General features: G+C 44.4%; 1 protein-coding gene across 1 annotated transcript in view; it reads left to right on the forward strand.

The window, feature by feature from the left end:
- The window catches only part of POM121 (POM121 transmembrane nucleoporin), a 77,035-nt gene that overhangs the window by 38,951 nt on the left and 15,745 nt on the right, over positions 1-22,339 (forward strand). The window contains exons 7-10 of the mRNA XM_082244499.1: positions 3,096-3,157; positions 3,266-3,384; positions 5,459-5,561; positions 10,278-10,484. Of these exons, the coding sequence (XP_082100625.1) occupies positions 3,096-3,157; positions 3,266-3,384; positions 5,459-5,561; positions 10,278-10,484 (491 nt within the window). The remainder of the gene's footprint in view (positions 1-3,095; positions 3,158-3,265; positions 3,385-5,458; positions 5,562-10,277; positions 10,485-22,339) is intronic.

Here is a 22,339-nt window from a genome sequence, read left to right on the forward strand (position 1 = left end):
ATGGTGAGAAATAAGATTCTCTGGTCTGATGAGACCAAAATAGAACTTTTTGGCCTTAATTCTAAGCGGTATGTGTGGAGAAAACCAGGCACTGCTCATCACCTGTCCAATACAGTCCCAACAGTGAAGCATGGTGGTGGCAGCATCATGCTGTGGGGGTGTTTTTCAGCTGCAGGGACAGGACGACTGGTTGCAATCGAGGGAAAGATGAATGCGGCCAAGTACAGGGATATCCTGGACAAAAACTTTCTCCAGAGTGCTCTGGACCTCAGACTGGGCCGAAGGTTTACCTTCCAACAAGACAATGACCCTAAGCACACAGCTAAAATAACGAAGGAGTGGCTTCACAACAACTCCGTGACTGTTCTTGAATGGCCCAGCCAGAGCCCTGACTTAAACCCAATTGAGCATCTCTGGAGAGACCTAAAAATGGCTGTCCACCAACGTTTACCATCCAACCTGACAGAACTGGAGAGGATCTGCAAGGAGGAATGGCAGAGGATCCCCAAATCCAGGTGTGAAAGACTTGTTGCATCTTTCCAAAAAAGACTCCTGGCTGTATTAGATCAAAAGGGGCTTCTACTAAATACTGAGCAAAGGGTCTGAATACTTAGGACCATGTGATATTTCAGTTTTTCTTTTTTAATAAATCTGCAACAATGTCAACTATTCTGTGTTTTTCTGTCAGTATGGGGTGCTATGTGTACATTCATGAGGAAGAAGAATGAACTTACGTAAATGATTTTAGCAAATGGCTGCAATATAAAAAGAGTGAAAAATTTAAGGGGGTCTGAATACTTTCCGTACCCACTGTACTTACCAGTGGTGCACTCAAACCCTTTGACACCCTGAAGTGTGAACATGGCTTGCCGAACCATATGTTTTTCCGTTACCTGCAGATCCGTCACGCCTTCTCGACGCAATTCCCTCAGTCCACTCCCGACGTTGCATCGGTCTCAGTCCTTGAGATAGTCAGGGGTTCTGACCCCAATCGCCTTATCTCAATGCTCTACAACGCTCTCCATCTCCCTAAATCAACAGCAGAGGCATATGCCCCCAAGGTAAAGTGGAAGGGTGACGTGGGCATGCTGGAGGATGAGTAATGGAGTGATGCACTGGACTGAACACTTGCAAACTGGTTTCTCCCAAGTTGTCTGACCATCTTACCCAGTTGTATATTCTCCACTGCTCTTGCCTCACACCTCTCGCTTGCTGGATATAGAAGGGACACTTCCACCTTTTATGCCCCATGTGTAAGCTTACCAAGGGCACCTTTATCACTTAATCTGGGACTGCCTGGAGATACAGGGCTACTGGACACAAGTTGTTAGGTTTCTGCACGACACCATGGGATCCCCCTTTACATTGCTCCTTAAACCATGTCTGCTGGGGATTTTCCCAGACACAAGTATGGATAAATTTACTACACTTTTCCTTCAGGAAATGTTATTCATGGCTAGAAAACAGCGAGGCTCTGGATGCATGAGAAGCCCCCTACGTTTAGTGATTGGCTGAGGGAGGTGAACAATATTATCCCCCTGTAAATGACTTGTCTACCCTCAGAGGTTGCCCATCTAAGTTTAATAAAATCTGGGACAGATGGCTTCAGGCCCCCAAGACTTGTGTTTTAACGGATTTCCTTACATGGGTATCTCGACGCACGAACAGTGCTACCGGTGATCATTTGCTAGTTGATCTCCACCATATAAATTGCCTCTCTGCGAATGTGTATTTTGTTTTTTCCTATATGCTCTATTCGTCTCCCATACGTTGCCTGCTCAGGGATATGTTTGCTATTGCAGTGATCACTTGTATGTGTTGAATGTACCACTTTTTTACCTGACTACTACTTGTGATGTTGTATTCCTGTTAGGTTTATATTTTTTCTATAAAGAAACGGTTTGGCTTGAGTGCAAAATGGAATGGTAAAACGTGTGAAATTAATTATAATAGGTGAAATATACTGTAATTAAATTAAAATTATGTGTGAATACATATGAAATGTGGCCATATAAAACAATTGATTGTATAAGCAAGTGTTGAAAAAATATATATAATATCTGTGTATAAAATCTATAGAATAAATCACATACCCTTTCCCTGCTGGAAATATTTCATGCTGTCATTGACCAAGCTTAACAGCGAGGTCACACTTTGAGGTGAGAACCCACATCTGACAAGCTGTTTTGTGAACAAATACCCAAGGATTGTCATTTTACTTTTTGCACTGGTGATTGGGGTCTTTTTCATCAATCATTCAGGGAATACAATTGATTTTCATTTATATCACTTGTCATTTATGCTATCGATTTTTTATACAGATATTCTATATATTTTTTCTATACTTATTTGTTTATACAATTAATCAATTGTCTTAAATCACCACATGTCATATGTATTCAGTTAATTTTGATTTCATTTATTTTCATTTATATTTGACCTATTTTTAATATAATTTTCATTTCGCACTTTTTACCATTTTTAATTTTGCACATTTTTACTTTTAGAAGCTGTTTTATATTCATGTTCAACATCACACTTCATGTGCATTCACGGATATTTTTAATGTTATTTCTAGCACCACATTTTTTTGAATTCTTACACATATTGAACATTTGTGGGGCCCTTTACCTCACAACCACGTGTGTGTGTGTGTGTAAAATTTTCTTTTTTTTTTTTTTTTGTCTTGGCATGGACAACTGTCTAATTATTTTGCTGCCTTCTATGAAGGTTAATGGAAACCTTCCTTAGAGAAGGGGGAGGGAGGTGGTTACAGATAAATGCCTTATAGGAGAAGAGGGCCACATCTTCCATAATGAATGTAAAGTATCTAGCATTTTTATCTGCTTTGTATAAAAATGTATATTCTTTTAAATCAATGAACATGGAATGAAATCAACAAAGTTCAGAAATTTGCTAAAGGATGACTTTGGAGATTGCTCTTTCCTATGTTCATGTAATGGGCTAAATGGATTAGTATATTCAAGAGTTGTATACACCACCATGCTTTTCTGTTAGATACATCATGTACTAAACTATGGACATTGCTCTTTCGCCCAGCCAAATGTAATGACTTCATTAAACTTGTCTCGCAGAGAAGAATCACATGAAGTTAGTCCACTGTCTGCTGTGCAACAAAAAGACCAGACTGGAAGATGTAAGTCAAGTTGACATTGCTATAGTAAATGTTCAAATATTTTTATCCCTATCCAATTTGGCCTGAATGTGAAAGACTGCTCTTTTTTTATTTGAACCCTCTTTGCAGTTGGTGACACTCCTCCTTCCAACTCTTCTGTGAATTCCTCCAGTGAAAATGGGAGTGGTGGAGCCCGAAGGAAAAAAGTGTTGCTGGTCTACTCTGGACGTAGTGATCAGTACCCACTGGTAAGTAAAAATATTTTGAGAAGTAAAGCCGAGCTGGTCGATTTGGTAAACAGGCCCTTAAGTGTAGCCCCAACATCTCCAGAGGGCTGCAAAAAAGGCTTAAGCTTGCCATACACAAGTAAAATTTCATTAGAAATTTTTCATTTTAAGACACTTTTTCCATTTTCTAATGATTAGTGAAATCAAACCTTCATTTTTTTTTTTTTTTTTTTTAACCACGGTTATGAGAAAATTCCGAGAACAAGATGGAAATTTTTCTCAAGTTAATTTCTAAGGCCTCGTTCACACTGGTATTGAATACAGGCGTTTGGGGGCATTTTCAACGCCCCTCAAACGCCTATTCAAATTATACAATGGACAGTGCTTTTCACATTAACCAAAACCTGAAGCGTTAGCGTCGCGTCGCTCCATGTCGGGTTTGAAAGGAGTTGAAGCGCACTTGACTCCTACCATTCCAGTCTATGGTAACGCGCCACAACCATACTGGCATGCGGTTGTGGTGTGGTAGTACAATACAGTTAGAACCGCACCACAAATGCTTAGTTTAACACGCCAAAAGCGCATTTCAACAGCACCACAAACGTGCATAGGGTGTTGGGTGAGCTTTTTTAGTGCTCATTTAATGCTTATCAACTGCACCTATTAATGCGATGGGCGTGTTTTGAGAAGCGTCAGTATTTTGTGTAAACAAGCCTGAACAGTGAATGTGGTTTCCTTTTTGGGTAGAAGTCCATTCATTCTAAAATTGAATGTGAGATTATTACAAGTTGTTTTAAGTGTGTGTGTGTGTGTGTGTGTGTGTGTGTGTATGTATGTGTGTGTGTGTGTGTGTGTGTGTGTGTGTGTGTGTGTGTGTGTATATGTGTGTGTGTGTGTGTGTGTGTGTGTGTGTGTGTGTGTGTGTGTATATATATATATATATATATATATATATATATATATATATATATATATATATATATATATATATATAATATACTTTCCTGTTGATTCAGTGACAACCTGGGCAAGTATTTGGGCGGGCTTGCTACGTATTTGCAAGGGTAAAAGTTATGACTTTAGAACCACTAAGTGCCGGTTCACATTTGTTCGATCACAGAGATCGCATGTAATTCGGAGCGCACTGCTCCTAAAATTACATGCGATGTCTGTGCGGTGCAAATTCAGCCATAGTTTTTTGTATGGCTGAATTCGCACCTAACACGCACAGGACCCTTTTTTGGTCCGCAGCAGAATCGGATCGCATGGTGGTTCACACTAGTGCAATCTGATTCTGTGCGAACTTTCAGATCGCGCTGTGATATGCGATCTGATCTGGGGGTGTCCTTAATTGACACCCCAGCGTATCGCATATGGAAGTGTGAACTGCCAGGGGTGCGGATGCGATGCGTGAACACGCTTTATATTTGCAGCGTTCCCACATCGCACAAATGTGAACCGGCACTTGGTGGTCTAGTTAGTTTTTTTTTTTTTTTTTTTTGACAAACTGGTGCTTTTTTTCCAAAAGGTGTTTCTTACAGCTTTCCCCTTGGTTGGCTTTAAGAAAGCTTTGATTGGGGAACCTGTTTTTTTTTTTTTCTCAACTTGCACCTTTTTTACATCGCAATACACCCAAAGTAATCTGTACAAATGTAAGATCAAGCCAGCTTTTGTGTGGATAATGGATTGTTACAATGTTGACTTCTTCAAATATGCAATCGGCCAATATTGTGAATGTCAGATGGTCTTGTTTTAGTTTACTGACTGCTTGTCTGGAATGGATCAATACTGTAGTGATCTGTTGCAGGACAGGAGCAGCTTTGTCTGTCCTTGTGACCGCACTTCCCCCCTTTAACGCATAGTGGAAGCATTTTGTTAATCTGCACTTCTTGCACACTGTAGCAGGATCTCAAGCCCTGGAGATGGTTTCTAGCACCAATGTCCACCAGAGCTGTTGGCAGTTTGGGTGCAGCATGCTGTGCTCCAGACTTGAATTTAGTATGGAGCACAATGGGCTATGCTCAGCAATTACGGAATGTATGTTTTGGCCAGCATGGCCTTAAAGTGTGCACTAATTCTGTGGCCTTTCTCTTAGCCGCCTCCACCTCTGGTTGGATACAGTGTCACATCAAAAGACTTTGACTCTGAAAAGAAGGCCTCTCTACAAAGGTTGAACAAGGCTTTGGAAGATGCATCTGGTAAGAACTTGGGTATGAGCCATAAAGTTTGTCCCATTCAGATGGCTTGCAAACCTTTTGATAAGATATTTGTAGAGCTTCATTTTAGTATGTGGGCTGCTATTACTTGTCTGAAAATACCAATTAATTGGCTGTTATGCTGATCCTTGATTTCCATTTCTGAGTTGCTGACCAAGGAAGCAAGTCAGTTCAGTTTCTGCATACTTATTATAGTTGCCTGGCTGTCCGGTTTATGAAATGGGTTCAGTATTTTGGCCCAAATGTACAGGGAGAGGGTTCCGCTTTTACTGGATGTGTGACTTCTCTGGATAGTGGATTACAATGCTATGCAAGGGTAAGAAACTTGCTTTTTAGGAGGTCCTCAAATTTGACTGTAATGGAGGGGTTAAAGCCAGACTACACAGGAACTACTGGTATGGCTTGTTTTTGATGCAGGGTTAGTGTAAAGGGGATTGTAAAGTCTCAGTTTTTCACCTTAATGTGTTCTATGCATTAGGATAAAAAACCTTCTTTGCTGCAGCCCATCCCCCCCTTTTTTCTTAACTGAGCCTATTGATTCCAGTGCGGTGCACAAGCCCATCAGCTCCAGGGACTGGCTCTCATCTCCTTGGACAGATTGATAGCAGCTGGAGCCATGGCGTGGGGGACAAGGCCAAATCCCACTCTGTCAATGGATGCAGCAGGACTCCAGACGTGCCCACATGGGTGCCCCCAGGAAAAGGGGTTTTCCGTGGGGCACCCGATGAAGAGGAGCCTGGAGCACCGCCAGGGTACCCCAGAAGAGGATCGGGGCTGCGCTGTGCAAAACCCTTGCACAGTGCAGGTAAGTATATTTGTGTGTTTTTGTAAAAAAATAAAAAAAAAAAAATCCGAACCTTTACAACCCCTTTAAGCCATGCTAATTGTAATATGCTGGTAAAATGATCAGCCATAACATTGACCACTAACCAGTAAAATTAAACCTTTATTTCTCTATAGTTCGTTGACAGATGCAGCTTCATCATCTTAGCCATTGGGTTATGCTCCTATCGGGAATAGGACACTAGGCAGGAAAAGGCTTTCGCCTCGCTTATGGGGCTGTCCCTGTAGGCATAACCCCACTCTCTGCTACAGCCCTTAGTTTGTTTCTGCCTAGTTTCCCTGCTGGGACTTTGGTCTTAGCTGTTTTTTGGGAACCTTTTTTATACTTTTAAGTAGAGTTCCTGGAGAACTACAAGCAACAGCCGGCTGGGTTTCAGACTGGATATTCTAGATCCTTAAGGTCTCCCAGCCTGGCCAGCAAGCGTGAGCAGGTTATAGTCCAGCACTAGGCCCTGCCACGACAGAGCCCCACGATGACGGGGATGAGCTCGTGAGTGGACCGTCTCGCTAGGACGCAAACAATGTGGAACGCCCTGAGTCGCAGTGTACCCCTTGGCTGGCAGCACCCCCATCCCTGGGTGGGAGGTAGTCTGATCAGAGTGACGCCCACCTCATCCCCCCCCCCATTTCTCTGGCAGTCTCAGGGTGGATGTGAGCCCCCTCCATGGAATAGTCGGACCCTCGGTTCCCCTGGCCTCTCGGATATACCAGGCCCACCCTTCAGCCTTTTCTGGTGGCTTTACATTCTCTATGTGGTTTTGGCAATTAGTTTACCTGGCAGCTAAAGAAATTTTTAGGGAAATCCGACTTTGTCCTTACCGAGGGACCTCAAAGGATTGGCTGCAACCATATCCAGATGGATCAGGGCAGACAGTGGTTCAGGTTTATTCACTAAAGGGTCAGGTTCCTCCTTTCCCGGTGAAGGCACACTCCTATAGCGCTGAGTGCCTCTTGGGCTTTTCGCCATCAGGCGTCAGTGATGCAAATTTGCAAGGCGGCAACATGGTCGTCAAAGTGCACACGTTTACAAAATTATACAAGGTAGATGTGTTGGCATCCTCGGATGCTTCTTTTGGCCGCAAGATTTTGCAGGCTGCTGTCAGTCTCTTTGAGAATGTTTGTTCCAGGTGAGCTCCAGTTGTTCCTGGTTGAGCTCCATGTTCACTGGTTGGCTAAAGTTGTAGCCTTTTTGGTAATTACTTCCTTTTTCTGCGTTGTTTTCCCACCCCTCATGCTAATACTGCTTTGGGATGTCCCAATGGTCAAGAATTATTTGGGGCTGCGCAGCAGAGTGTGGGCTTATGCCTGCAGGGACAGCCCCATAGGTGTGGTGAAAGCTTTTTCCTGCCTAGTGTCCTATTTCTGATGGGAGGAGCATAACCCAATGGCTAAGAAGATATGAAGCTGCATCAATGAACTTCAGAGAAAAGGATTTTACGGTAAGTTAAAAATACCGCAATGGCTTCTAAAAGTGGATGAGCTATAATGGGCAGCAAGTGAACATGTCATTGAAGTTGATGTGTGAAAAGCTGAAAAAAAAATGAGCCAGAGTAAGGATTTGAGCGACTGGCAAGGGTTAAATGTAATACTAGATGACTGGTTCAGAGGACCTTCAAAACTGTGGCTCTTGTGCGATGTTCTCAGCCTGCATTGGTCAGGCTTTATCAAGTGGTCATGGGCGGCGGCCAAGGCTCATTGGCCTAGGTAGTTTTTTCCAATAGAAGATCTACTGTAGCTTAAATTGCTGATAATGCTAGCTCTGATAGGTGTCAGAACACACTTGGGATAATTTATTAAAACGAGTGCAGAACCTGGTGCTGCTCTGCATAGAAACCAGTCAGCTTCCAGATTTTATTAAACAAGCTGAAGTTGGAAGCTGATTGGCTGACATGCACATCTGTGTCAAATTTTGCACACTCCAGTTTTAGTAAATCAACCCTACAGTGCATCGCAATGTTACATAAGGGGTTATGTAGCCACAGACTAGTTAAGAGTTCATGCTGACCAGTTTCCACAGCCAAAAGCGACTACAATGGGCAAGTGTCAGAACTGGACCAAGTACAAGCAAAAAAGGAAATTGGAATGTGGCTCTAGAAAGGAACCCGGTACCAGTGCTATAATTAACTATGGCAAAAAGTTTAGAAGTAAAAATTCACGGTCCTCCAAAAGGCAAGGAAAATCGTAGGCTATAAGGGGAAGTGGCTGACCGAGTAAGCTCTTAAACTGGGGAAGGGCTGTACACCAATTGCAGCTTCCACATCAAAGAATCTTGGAAAAAGATCCACCTTCACAACAATTAAACACTCATACAAAGCGTGGGAAGGTATTGGCAACAATTGTTTTTTTTTTTTTTTTGATGAAATATCCACTTACACATAAAATTGACACGACCTGTTCAGCCTCAGTAAGGTAATCTCATCACCTTTAATGGCATGTGCAGCAGTATATAGGCAGGTCAGGCAAGGGATTCAAGAGAAGCACAGAGCTGTGCAGCATTGGCATAAAGCCAGTGATTAGCAGTAGCCGGAAGCACAGGTAAACTCCGCCATGGAAGATCTCCTCCTACACTCCAGTGGTCTGTGGACAGAGCACAGAAGCAACAGGGAAGGGTACATAAAACATGTTCCGAGGTTTTTTGCCCCCTTGTCAAGTCTGAAGAAAGGTGTTACTGGAAGATATCCAAGTTCTAAAAAGCGGGGTGGCTGGAATTGAAGAGAAAAAAAATATAAAAACCTAAAGTGGATGTAAAACCCATTCGTGCTATGAGGACTCCTCAATTCAAGAGACTTGAAGGAAGAGGTCAATCAGAATAATGACCAGACTTCAGGGGTGTACAATTTCACCATGCTGACACCAAGGGCAGCTAGGACGGGTAGAAGCAAGGTCCCGCTGATGAACAGAAAAGATAGGCGCCGCTGAGTGTAGCAAAAGTGACTTTATTGTACAGAAACGGTGTAGACTCGCATAGAAGCTGGTGCGTGTCCTCAGACCTCTCGGGCTGCTTCCTGGTACATGACGCTTCTACCCTTGGGCTGACCAGCAGCCGGGAGATGACGTGGCAGGATGGGCCAATGGAAGGGACAATTCAAGCCGAGGCAACGATGGACCGCAAGCCTCACAGGCGGGCTGTGATGACGTTGTGCGTTTTGGAGCTCCTTCAGACGAAACATTCGTCTGAAGGAGCAGACCTTGTTTGACAGGTTTGTGTACATCTGCCTGTACAAATCAAGAATTACGCATGTGTCACCGCATATCTGAGCATTTGCATGCATACAGGGTTGAATGAGCAGTCCTGGATGCATACTGGTCTTATCGAGGGGCAATCATCCATCCCTTTGTGCATGCAAGCACTCAGAGGTGCGGTGAAGTGTACAGCCGTCGCAGCCTGTCATTGATGTGTACAGACAGTTCTACACAAACACCTGTCAGTCACGGCTGCAAAAAAAGCAAGCCTCTTTACGCACTGCAAAAACTGCCCATGTGAATGTGGCCCTAGGGCTGACACCATGGGTCTTTTTTTTTTTTTTTTTTTTTTTCTTCTTCTTTAGAGAACCTGCTGCGTAAGTGATCAGTTTAATAGTAACACTAGGGGTGGTCTACTATAGGAATAGAGATGGTTTACTAGAAAGTTATTGAGGTGAAGCAGTTTCAATTTGAACATCCATTCCTTTACTGGCAATATTTTTTCTAATTTCCTAAACCTTATTGGGTATTAAAAGAGAACACTGACGTTATTTACATTCTTTGCAAAGTAACTGTTCGCTTTCCTAGGTGAGCTACTTTAGTAAATCATCCTAATTTCTTTACATTCTAATCTTTTAAATTCTATAAAAGCCTTATTTTTTTTTTCTTTAGGGCCAGTTCCACTCAGCTCTGCACCATCCACAACAGTTTTACTCAGCTCTACATCCTCCACGACAGCAGCTACTACCTTAACATCATCTTCTCTGTTCAACATGCCTACTACAACAGCAGCTGCAGCACTGACTTTACCAACCTCTTCTGCTAGCAGTAACCCTCTTCTTCTAAGCCTAGCTAAAATGCAGAATGAGGAGAAACCAGGTAAGTTGCCAGTATGTCTAAATTTTGTTGGAAGAAAACAGTGTAGACCAGATCTTTAATTGCTGAAATAGACATGATTTGTTGTGCTAGAATTTCTAACTAAGATCTCATGTAATTCGGAGCGCACTGCTCCTAAAATTGCATGCGATCTCTGTGCGGTGCAAATTCAGCCATACAGTTTGTATGGCTGAATTCGCACCCAACTCGCACAGGACCCTTTTTTGGTCCGCAGCAGAATCAGATCGCATGGTGGTTCACACTAGTGCGATTCAATTCTGTGCAAACTTTCAGATCGCACTGCCATATGCGATCTGATCTGGGGGTGTCGTTAACTTGTAGTTGACACCCCCAGCGTATCTCATATGGCAGTGTGAACTGCCAGGGGTGCGGATGCGATGCGGGAACACGCTGTATATTTGCAGCGTTCCCGCATCGCAGAAATGTGAACCGGCACTTAACCACTTCCATACCACAGTGCATCATATGACGTCCTGGGCTTTGATTGGGGATATCTGAATGATGCCTGCAGCTACAGGCATCATTCAAATTATATAAATTTTTTTTTTAGCCAGCAATTCCATTTTACCATAATCATAGCGGCTATTCAGCCACTTGATTGATTTTAGAGGTGGCGGAAGGGGACATCCCCAATCCTCCCATAGTCCCCAGCAGTCTGACTCTCGGATGCCCGGGCGCGATGTTATGACGTAACGCCCGGCCTGGCAGTTGTAAATATTGCCGTGATTTCAGCTTGAAAGTTGAGATCATGGTGGGGTGTGGTGGTTTTTTTACTTTATTTATTTTTTGACCCCAGATCTCTCTATAAAGAGAACCTGCCATGCACAATTCCTATTACAAGGTATGTTTACATTCCTTGTAATGGGAATAAGTGATAAAAAAAGGGAAAAAAAATGTGCCTCCGCCCCCATGTGTCGTGACGCAGAAGTGAATGCATATGTATGTCACGTTCAATCTACACATTTGAGGTATCCCTCTGATCATTCAAGCGAAAGCAACAATTCTAACCTAATACCACCTCTGTAACTTTAAATAGGTAACCTGTAAAAAATTTTAAAGCTTTGCCTATGTAGATATTTACCGACGTTTGGCACCATTCCATGAGTGCACAATTTTAAAGGGAGACATGTTGGGTATCTATTTACTTGGCGTAACATCTTTCACATTGTACAAAATTGGGCTAACTTTAGTGTGTGTGTTCCCCCCCCCCCCCCCCCCCGAAACGGTTTTATCTTAATTTAACAATACCACAAAACAACCAATATATGTTGGTGTGATCCTCCGCGCTCAAGGACTAATACTATAAAATATGGTGCTGCTACTTCAAAAGCAAATCGTACATAAATCAAAATTCATCACAGAAAACACAGGTTATTTTTCTTAGAATTTCAGTAGCGCAGGGATGGTGTTAACCTCCTATCATAAAGTGCAAATAAGCGACAGTGCATAAATATAAATTGTATAAATGCAAGAACCAGGTCCTTCAAAAGTCTTTTGTTAATGTAGTGCCAGAGCAATACACAGTGCCTTGAATGTAGGGTCCTAGGTGTCAGTTATAGGAACCACTGCACATTGTCACCACCACCAGTGCTGGGGAGAGATAGCCAAAGTGAGGACTCACCAGAAAGCCGTGCCTAACCACTCTCATGGAATAGGCATAAACACCTTAAAACTCCCTCCTGGTATCAGCTGCTGCCGCTCACCTCCTCCTCTCATCACGGTGTGTGGATAACTAAAAGAAAAAAGCACCTCCATAGCGTGATAACGTTTAAAAAATGTATTAAACCCAAAATATCACACTCACTTGTTCAAAATCAGATAAAAGCATTGCTCATAATGACCGGGTGATGATCTGACAGCCTGGATGTACACTCTGCGGCACACGCTGCATCCAACGGACTCCAGAAACTCCTTCCCCGTCTTAGTCATACACAGTGGACGCCGTATAGCCACGCCCCAACGCGTTTCGTCATTTCCGACTTCGTCCTGGGGGCATGGCTATACGGCATGGCTATCCAACTAAATAGGAAGCTCACGACCTGCCTACCTCCATACTCAGGAAGTGATGCGGGACATCGTGCACCGGCTTCTGATGCCTGAATCATGGGAACTGTCAGAAATGCACTACTCAGCACAATGCACCTTTATATTTAACCTCGTTATCGCACTACGATACCGGGCATGTATAATTCCGGGACCGTATTGACAAAACTCCCTCTAGTGGTCAAAATAACTAATGCAAGCAGTTTAATTTTGTTTGTATAGTGATCAGCAACATATATCCAACATTGTGTGTGTGTGTGTGTGTGTGTGTGTATGTATGTATGTATATAAAAATATGCCAATTCAGGGTGCATCTATTTCGCAAATGGTATCACCCCCAAAATTCAGATAACTGAAGCAGTGTATAAACAAAATAAATGCATATCTACAAATATGCACATATCTATGAACATCGACACTCGTATGCAGTAAATATGACGCCATATACAAAAATGGAGTCACAAATTGCACAAAATAAATGAATCAAAAAAATGAATAAATATATACCATATAATCGTATAAAATCAAATCAGTGAAGCTGGAATGCTAAATAAATATTAAAACTACAATCATTAAAATTAATTAAAATGGATACCCGGGGGGGGGGGGTGCATTGCTACCTGTTAAAGGAAAAGAAAACGTCCTTTCTCTATCGTTCATTGACAGACGCAAGTCCTCTGATCCATATCAGTAGGGTTATACTGCCCACTGCAGGAGGACTCTAGGCAGAAAAAAAAGTTCTGGCTATGCCTTTGGGCAGTCCCAGAGGGTACACCCTCTTCCTTCAGTCGAGTAAGGACCTAGTTCCTTGCTGGGATCTTTGGTCCTGGCATTAAAAGTATTTATGTAGATTTTTCTTTTAGCTAGCCTTTTTCTCCGGAATGTTTTCCTGTATAATCCTCAGGCAACTATGCCGGGCTGGGCAACAGGCTGGAGATCTAGATCGAGTGGTCACCCCAGTCTGGCAAGCGAGCGCATGCAGGCATTAGCTCCACGCTGGGTCGGCCGCGACATAGTCCCACTGGACGTGGACTGGCCCCGCGAGTTAAATGTCTTGCCAGGTCGCACACGACAGGGTCTAGGCCTATGTCGCACCGTTCATATTTGGCCAACGGCCCCCACACTGTCAGGAGATGGTGCCCGCCTGTGTTGCCGGTACGGTGAGTAAACGTCTCCCCCCCCCCCCTCTTCCCTGGTGGATTTTGGGGTGGACGCGGGCCCCTCCCTGGGATGGTCGGTCCTGTGCAACCTCACGTCCGGTCTCCTCGGATACTGAGGACGATACAGGCGCTGGTGGATGCACTGGTTGTTTCGGTGCGTGACACCCTGCTATTTGGCGGCGCGTGTTGCATCTGGCACACATGCAGCTGGAGCAGCCTAACTTGCTAGCATGCTCATAAAGCATGTGACCGTCTGAGACATTCCCCTGGAGTGTTTAAGCAGCTGCTAGACATTTTCCCTTTTGAGCAGTCTCTGGTAAGGTGGTCTCTAGGCTGAATAGGACTTCCATTTTTTCGGTGGGGGTATCCCCGTCCTTTAAGGACCTGGGGCATAGGATGGTGTGGGCTGTGGCCCGTGATCTGTACTCCCTGGCGGGGTCTGCACTGGGTACAGTGTTTGATTGCCCTTGCCACGAAGTGTCAGAATATTTATACTGCCCTGAATATAACAGTGTCTATTTATGTCAATAAGCAAAGATCTGTGCGGTAGGAGAATCTCAACTTATTTCCACAAATCAATATGTAGCGAATTCTTTATTGATTTTTCTTTTTAAAAGCATATACCAATCTTAGTGAAAACAGTCTACAGTATGGAATATAAGAATATTTATTCACAAGACATGTATTCACAATAAATGATCAAACTTGAGATGACACAAAAAGATTACTTTACATAACGATACAAACTTCAAACAATGAACGCAATGCGATTTGTAGCTCAATGAAAGTAAAAATAAAACAAGATTACGTTTTCTCCAGGTATAGTATAAACCATAAATGAATGTTCTATATAATCGGACCACAATTGTCTGCACAATGCACAGCCGGTCACTTCACTGCAGATGAAGCGAGAATAGGCCATGCAAAACGTGATACTAATACGCCAATATGCGCTAAATCTGATATTTATAAAAATGTATAAAAAGCAAAAATCAGCTCTTAGAGAAAAATCTACATATGGTTAATACGGCTGGGACTGTAATCTCGTTACCCTTGAATATGCAATGTAAAAATTTAAGGAAGAAAATAAATGATAGTAAATAATATCAAATAAACAGCAAGTATATTTACCAAATTTAAAATGGCTGCTAGCTTAGAATGGTCGTTACCAGAGTCCTTAAGATGGCTGCCTTTCCAAGATGGTGGCCAGTTAGGGAGGAATTTCGTTTGGCGTCCCTCAGTTTCAGATACATGATGGCGCAAAATGGAGTCTGTATAGATGAGTCTATACATGGCTGTAGTAGCGTGTGTGTTGTATGTGTAAGGTATGTTGTGCAAATGTCATGTCTCTCTCTCTCTCTCTCATGTGTGCTATACCATATAAAAAAGGAAAACCCAAAGGACTATTAAAATTGCCATAAGTTAAACCCAGAAGGAGTGACATTATCCCCATTGGTTGGGACATCTTATTCATTAACTGGTGAGGTCTTTGGATGACACCACTTGGTTGACCAGTATATTGAATATTAAAACTATAGGATTTCTCCATTTAAGAATAATCATCATAAAAACTTGTCCATACTCTCATCTAATACGTGTCCATTTAATATCCACCATGTATCTAAATAAATGATTAAATCTGGTGACACCATTTAAAAAAATCTATTCTTAATATATATATTTTTATATAATATATATATATATATATATATATTGGAAATTTACTTTTCAATCTAAGACTTCAATTAGTAGCAGTCAGTCACCAGAGATGGCAGTATTGTATTGCTCCGAGCTTCAGCATATAGCAATATTGCAGCATTATTTACCCACAAATAAATTTTGCACCTTATATTGACAAAGAGCTTACCATCTCAGACTAGAGTCTGGCAAGGTTAGAAAAGTTTTGATACTTTCTCACAAAGGATTAACATGAAGTCTTTCTTTCTTGACATGTAGTGATGAGTCATCACAATCAGTTAAAACTCAGATTTAGCAAGGATGAAACAATTCCAATATATATAACGGTTTTCTACATATCTATGTAAGTTAGTTATTTATATATATATATATATATATATATTTCATTGTTCATATTCTGTTACATATAAGATTATAACGTACCTGTAAATCTTATTTTTAAATGGGTCTAAACACAGAAAATACTGACTTGTGTTTTATGGTCCCACACACAGATAAGATTACCTTGGTATAGCATCTTAGACTTTATCTTAAAGAAAGTTAAACAGACTATTTATTACCTTAGGTCAACACAGCATGTTTGAGTAAACCTGTTTTAAGAATTTCCTGAATAGACACTTCTTGTTAAAGGAGATTTAACCTTTCAGTAACCTTAACAAAAATGGATGTCACTGTTTAATATTATGTAGAACAAAATATGACCTATCCATTTTTCTCTTATTTAATCTCCCCAAATAAGCCTGACAGAAGACTCTGCAGGCAGAGTTCTAACACCGTGACCCTGTGAGGAGCAAGTCCCTCCTGCCCTGGAGGAGCTGTTGGACAACTGGCACGGGGGCTGCAATTTGTTGTGATGCAGCCGTGCTGGGCACGGCTCCATTATTGGGTCACCTGTCGGTTTCGGCGGTGGTTATCCGGCGTATCCTTGGCCGGGGTGTTGGTCTGCAGAATGAGCTTCTAAGAAGGCCTTAATGGGTCTGCCTTTTCCAGGGGATCGCCTATTTGGCGCTGCCCTGGATGACATTGTGTAAGATCTCATGGGGGGAAGAGTGCTTTTCTTCCACAGGCTAACAAGGGTAAGGGCCTTCGTCGTGGACGGGGTCCCTCCTTTTTAGCTCACGGACAGTTTTTGTCCCTCGGGGACAGTCGATTTGGCACAGTCCTTTAAGACTTCCTCTGGTGGTTCCAAACTACCCTGGTCTGGCGAACCAGAGATCAGTTTTTTCCAGTCCTGCGGACAAGTCCTACTCGGCCTAAAGATGCGTCCTCACCCATGTTGGGGGGGGGGGGGGGTGTGTGACGTCATTGCCGGTTCTCGGACCTGCGGCTGGCCCTGATCCCAGGCAGCTGGGTTCGGGAGGTCATGCGGTCCAGTTGCTAGATCGAGTTTCGATCCTTTTTTTTTTTTTTTTTTTACGGTAAGGTTTTTCCTTTCCAATGTACAGCTGTCTCCGGATCGCTTGCAGGTACTCTATGGGGCAGCTCAGGCTCTAGTTCGGCAAGGCTGGACCTACTGGCGCTGCATGGTCCCGTGCGGATCAAAAATTCTAGCTGGTATCGGTTCGCACGGTGGTGGCTTCCCTACATCAGGGGGATTCCTGGCCTCCATAGACCTCAAAATGCCTACCTTCACATTCCATTATATGCAGGACACCAATGGGTTCTCCGTTATTTACTGTGGGGGACGGATCTCTATCGGTTTGTTGCGTCACCCCTTGGTCTCGTTTCTGTTCCTCAGGTCTTCATCTAGCGCTGTTGCGGCAGCAGGGTGTATCAGTCCTGGGTTACTGGCCGATCTGCTTCTCCTTGGGGAGTCCCCTACGATGCTGACGACGAATTTGGACGTCGCCATGAGAATTCTCGGAGTTCAGGTGGGTTCTGAACTTCACAAGTCATCCCTGGTCCCTTCCATGAAACTGAACTATCTGGGCCTGACTTTGGACTCGTCCTCAGGGTGTTTCTCCCTCCGGGGGAAACAACTCTGAAGACTGTGGTTCAACGGTTACTGTCCAGCACATGGTCGTCCCTTCGGACCTGCATGCAAGTTCTGGTACTGATGGTGTTTTTCTTTCAAGACGGTCCCTTTCGCTCAATCCCTCTCAAGGATTCCCCAGAAGGCAATCCGTCTAAAATGGGACTAGAGCCTAACTCTCTGGTCATTCGAATCCAGCTGAGCCAGGTGACCAGGGAATTTTGATCTGGAATCCTTCCTCCCCTTTTTACTGGACAATTGTCACCGTGGATGCAAGCCTGTCTGGGTGGGGAGGAGTCCTTGGCAGGTTCTCTGCTTAGGGAGTATGGTCCCTGGAGGATCCAGGTTACCGATCAATGGCCTGGAGCTGAGAGAGATCCGGCTTTGCCTAGTTCACTGGACCGGGCACCTGCAGCTGTCCAGTGCGCATTTCATCGGCCTATGCCAGGGTCGTGGCTTGTGTCATCACCAAGGGTGTCCCTGCGGTCTTGGAAGTGACAGACCTTCGTTGGGTGGAGCGCCTTGTTCCAGCTCTCTCCGCTGTTCTTTCCAGGTGTGGAAAATTGGCAGACGGATTGCCTTAGTCGCCAGGCCATGGATGCAGGGCAATGGTCCTTTCATCTGGAGGTTTTCCAGCAGTTGTGCCTTCGTTGGGGCACTCCAGATGTAGATCTGTTGGCGTCTCGGATTAACAGAAAAGTGTAGAGGTTTGTGGCCCTTGGATCTGTTGGCGTTGCATCTACAGGATAGTGCAGAGGTTTTTGGCCTGCTCCTGGGACCCTCTGGCAGATGCACTGGGGTGGCACTATGGGTTCTGCAGTGGGCAAGAACAAATGCCAAGTTCAACATGAACGATGCCGAAGTTTAGCCTAGTCACCTGCGCAAGGATGATGCCGGCATAGTTGTGTGAATGCGATCACGGATGGGCCAAGGTATGTATCAGCTGCTGTCTGCCTTCCCTCCTCTCAAGTTGCTGCCAAGACTTCTTCGCAGGATCGAGGCGGAAGGGATTCCGGTCATTCTCGTGGCTTCGGACTGGCCTCACCGAGCTTGGTACGCCAACCCGGTAAGGCTAGCCGCAGGCGCTCCTTGAAGGCTTCCTCTCGTGGAGGATTTGTTGTCTCCAGGAGCCATCTTCCATCCTGCTTTACGGTCGCTGGCTTGGCTGTTGAGCACCAGGTGCTGAAGGGAAAGGGATTGTCTGCTTCAGTGAGTCCCACCCTGCTTAAAGCGTGGGAAGCGACTTCTAGGATGATTTTTCATCGTGCAAGAGAGTCGTATATTGCGTGGTGTGAGTCTCTTTGGGCTCCCCCTTGCTCTTGCTTGGTGGCCTGGATCTTGGCTACCCTTCAACGGGGAGTTGTATAAACGTTGGCCTTGTTTTCTTAGGGGTCAGGTTTCGGCTTTGGAAATTTCCTTCCAAAGGTCGTTGGCTGTCTGTTCCCTGGTGCGTAACTTCTTCCAGGGGGTGCGACACTTGGTATTTCCGGTGCAACCTCCGTTGCCACCTGGGGACCTTGTTTTGGTGCAGTCGGTTCTGGTTCTTCAGAACATCCGTTTGCAAGTATTCGGGGGTATCCCCTGCCTACCTTGTTACGGAAGGTGGCCTTGGTTGCTGTCACTGCGCGCAAGGTGTCGGCAATGGTGACACTGTTTTGTCCCTATATGTTGGTTCATGGAGGCGAGTGGTACTTCATCCATCTGGATCCGTCCTTTCCTCCGAAGATGGTTCTAGTGTTCACTTGAACGAGGACATTGTTACCATCTTGTCCTAAGCCCGGATATCCTATGGAATGTATAAAAAAATTATATAGTTCGGGCACTCAAGGTGTACTTGGTGACTGAGTCTTTTCGTGAGTCAGGTTCGCTCTCTGTACTCACAGATGGCCGGAGAAATGGGCTGCCTGCTTCTGCTGCGAATGTTTCCAGATGGCTCGGAGACGGATGGTGCAGGCTTATTCAATTACGGGTCAGGTCCTACCTTTCCCTGTTTCGGCGCATTCTACTCGGGCGCCTAGTGCTTCCTGGGCTTATGCCATACAGACATCTGTGCTTCAGGTTGCAAGATGGCTACCTGGTCTTCTGTTCACACCTTTTTATTACATTTTTTAAGGTGGATGTCTTTTTTTGGCCACCAAGTTTGCTGGCTGCGGTCTGGAGGGCTTTTGGCCTTCCTTGATGGGTGTTTACTGTTTCAGGTGGGCCTCCTCTTTTGTTCTCATGAGTCCTGTGTTGCCTGGTTGGCTATGTTTAACCTTGGGACTTGTTCTTTTCTGCTGTTCCCACCCCTCATTTTATGACACTGCTTTGGGACGTCCCTACTGATAAGGATCAAGAGAACTGCATCCATCAATGAACAATGGAGAACTGGATTTTTTGACTTGCCGTAAAATCCTTTTCTCAAGTTCATTGACGGACGCAGTACCCGCCCCTCTATTTTGAATTGGGTAGCTGTTACTTTTCTGACACTGCTTTGATACAAAACTGACATCCTATGCAGGAAGCGAGGGGGTGTACCTCCAGGACTGCCCATAGGCGTAGCCAGAAATTTTTCCTTCTCCTGTAGGGGGCAGTATATAACCCTACTAATATGGATCAGAGAACTGCGTCCGTCAACTTAAGAGAAAAGGATTTTACGGTAAGTCTAAAATCCAGTTTTTAAGATTCCCAGCACTCAGGCTCCCAGTGCTTCTAATTCCAGGCAGTTGCCCTAGCCGACTGGATCTAGAACCAAGGCCTTCAGGGCAAGGGCAGAATAAACCCTTGGCCCAGAGACCTACTAAGTCTAGTTCTAAACCTACCTTGTGAAAGGGTGCCCCCACTCAGTCGAGTGGGAGGGAAGGCTGCTACGGTTCTCGGAAGTCTGGTAGAAATAACTCCAGACCACTGGGTTATTTCCTCTATCATGCAGGGGTACAAACTGGAATTTTGGGAGTTCCCACATCCTCTGTAAAGTCAAACATATCTGCAGATCCTCTTAAAAGATCTTTCTGGCTCTGGACCATTTAGGGTCCCAGAGAGTGATTAGAGGTTGCGGAAGACTAAACATTCGGGGGTTTACTCCAACCTTTTCGTCATCCCCAAGTCAAACAGACATGAGACCTATTCTGGATCTCAAAGCTCTGAATCAGTTTCTAAACATTCGTACTTACCGAATGGAGTCATTTCACTCAGTCATGGCTTCCCTGCAGGGAGAGGAATTTCTAGCATCCATGGACATCAAGGATGCATACTTTACGTGCCTATCTTTCAGGCCCATCAAAGGTTTTTACGCTTTGCAGTAGAAAACTGTCCGTTTTAGTTTGTGGCTCTGCCCTTCGGGTTGGCCACTGCTCAGTGTTCACAAAGATCCTAGCTCCAGTATTGGCTGCTCTAAGGTCCCAAGGGATATCAATGATGGGATATCTAGACGTTCTATTAATAGACTGATTGGCTTCGGCTCTAAGCGGAATGTGTTACGGACAGTTCCGTTCTTGGAACATCTGGGTTTCCTTGTGGACACAATACAGGTAAAGGTATTCTTGCCAGCAAAGGTCACAGACCTGAAGGATCTGGTTCGATCCGTAAGAAGGGAAAAGCATCCTCCTGTACGGTTTTTTTTTTTTTTTTGCATGAGGTTATTAGGGAAGATGGGTGTCCTTGTTCACATCGGTTCCTTATGCTCAATTCCACGCCAGACCTTTACAGAACAACATTCTGTCAGTGTGGCCCAAAAAGGTCCAGTGCCTAGCTAGATTGGTGCATGTCTCTGGTACCAAGAGTACATAGTCTTAAGTTGGTGGTTGTTGACCAGAAATGTGGAAAAGGTGTGGTTGGTGGCCAGAAATTTGGAAAAAGGGGTATCCTTTCTTACAGTAGTCTGGAGAGTGACTACAGACTCTCCAGCTGGGGAGCAGATCTGAAGGAAGCCACTAATCCATGGAAAGTGGTCTTGGGTAGAAGAGGCTTTCGATTAATATCTTGGAAATCCAAGCAGTTTGTCGGGCTTTAAAGTACTGGATGCCGAGACCTTGGGGAGGCACCAAAAGTCAGTCAGCCCAGGAGCTGGATCTCCTCCTATCCTGGGCAGATAAAATTTGTTCCATGCCCATCAGCAGTTTTCATTCCAGGAATAGAAAACTGGCAAGCAGACCTTTGTCGTCAACAGATGCTTCCTGAGGAATGGTCCTTACACCCTGAGACCTTTGCATTGATCTGCCAGTGCTGGGGGGATCCCAGATGTAGATCTGTTGGAATCCAGGTTCAATAAGTTGAAGACATTTGTGTCCAGGACCAGGGATCCACTGTCGGACCGGATGCCTTGGTGACTCAGTGGGAGGAGTTTCCCTGATCTATACCTTTCCTCCGGTGCAACTGCTGCCAGGTCTTCTAATCATAATCCAGGTAGAGGGGGAAACCAGTAATCCTGGTGGCTCCAGGATGGCCCAAGAGGTTTTGGTATGCACAAATTCAAGAATTGGCATTGGCAAGGCCTTCAGGTTCTGCCACTACATCTGGACCTGCTCTCCCAAGGTCCAATATTCCACCCTGTTTTACAGTCTCTTAATTTAACTGCTTGGCTATTGAAGCCTTTATCTTGAAAGAGCGGGGTATGTCTGGCCCTGCAGTCTCTACCCTGATAAATGCTAGCAAACCAGTCTCTAGAGGCATTGATTATGGCACTTTTCCACTGCAAGTACCGGCTCTACTCGGCCCTGCTTGGCCCGGTTTGTTTTTCCACTGCTGGTACCGCATGGTACGGTGTTGGAACGGTTCGGTACGGTATAGGTTTGCTTTTCCACTAAAGTACTACTAAAGTTAAGCGGGTGGGATTCTCTGACCAATCAGTGGCTAGTAGTGACTGCATGCAAAGAATTGTGGGATATGGTACCAGTTTGGTACCTGTTGGAACCACAATCGAGTAGGTACTGTTTTTTCAGAGGCATCAGAGCCGTTCAGTTCCATGCAGTGGAAAAGCGCTACCG

Source organism: Pelophylax lessonae (assembly GCF_965119305.1).
Source record: "Pelophylax lessonae genome assembly, chromosome: 2".
NCBI lineage: Eukaryota > Metazoa > Chordata > Amphibia > Anura > Ranidae > Pelophylax > Pelophylax lessonae.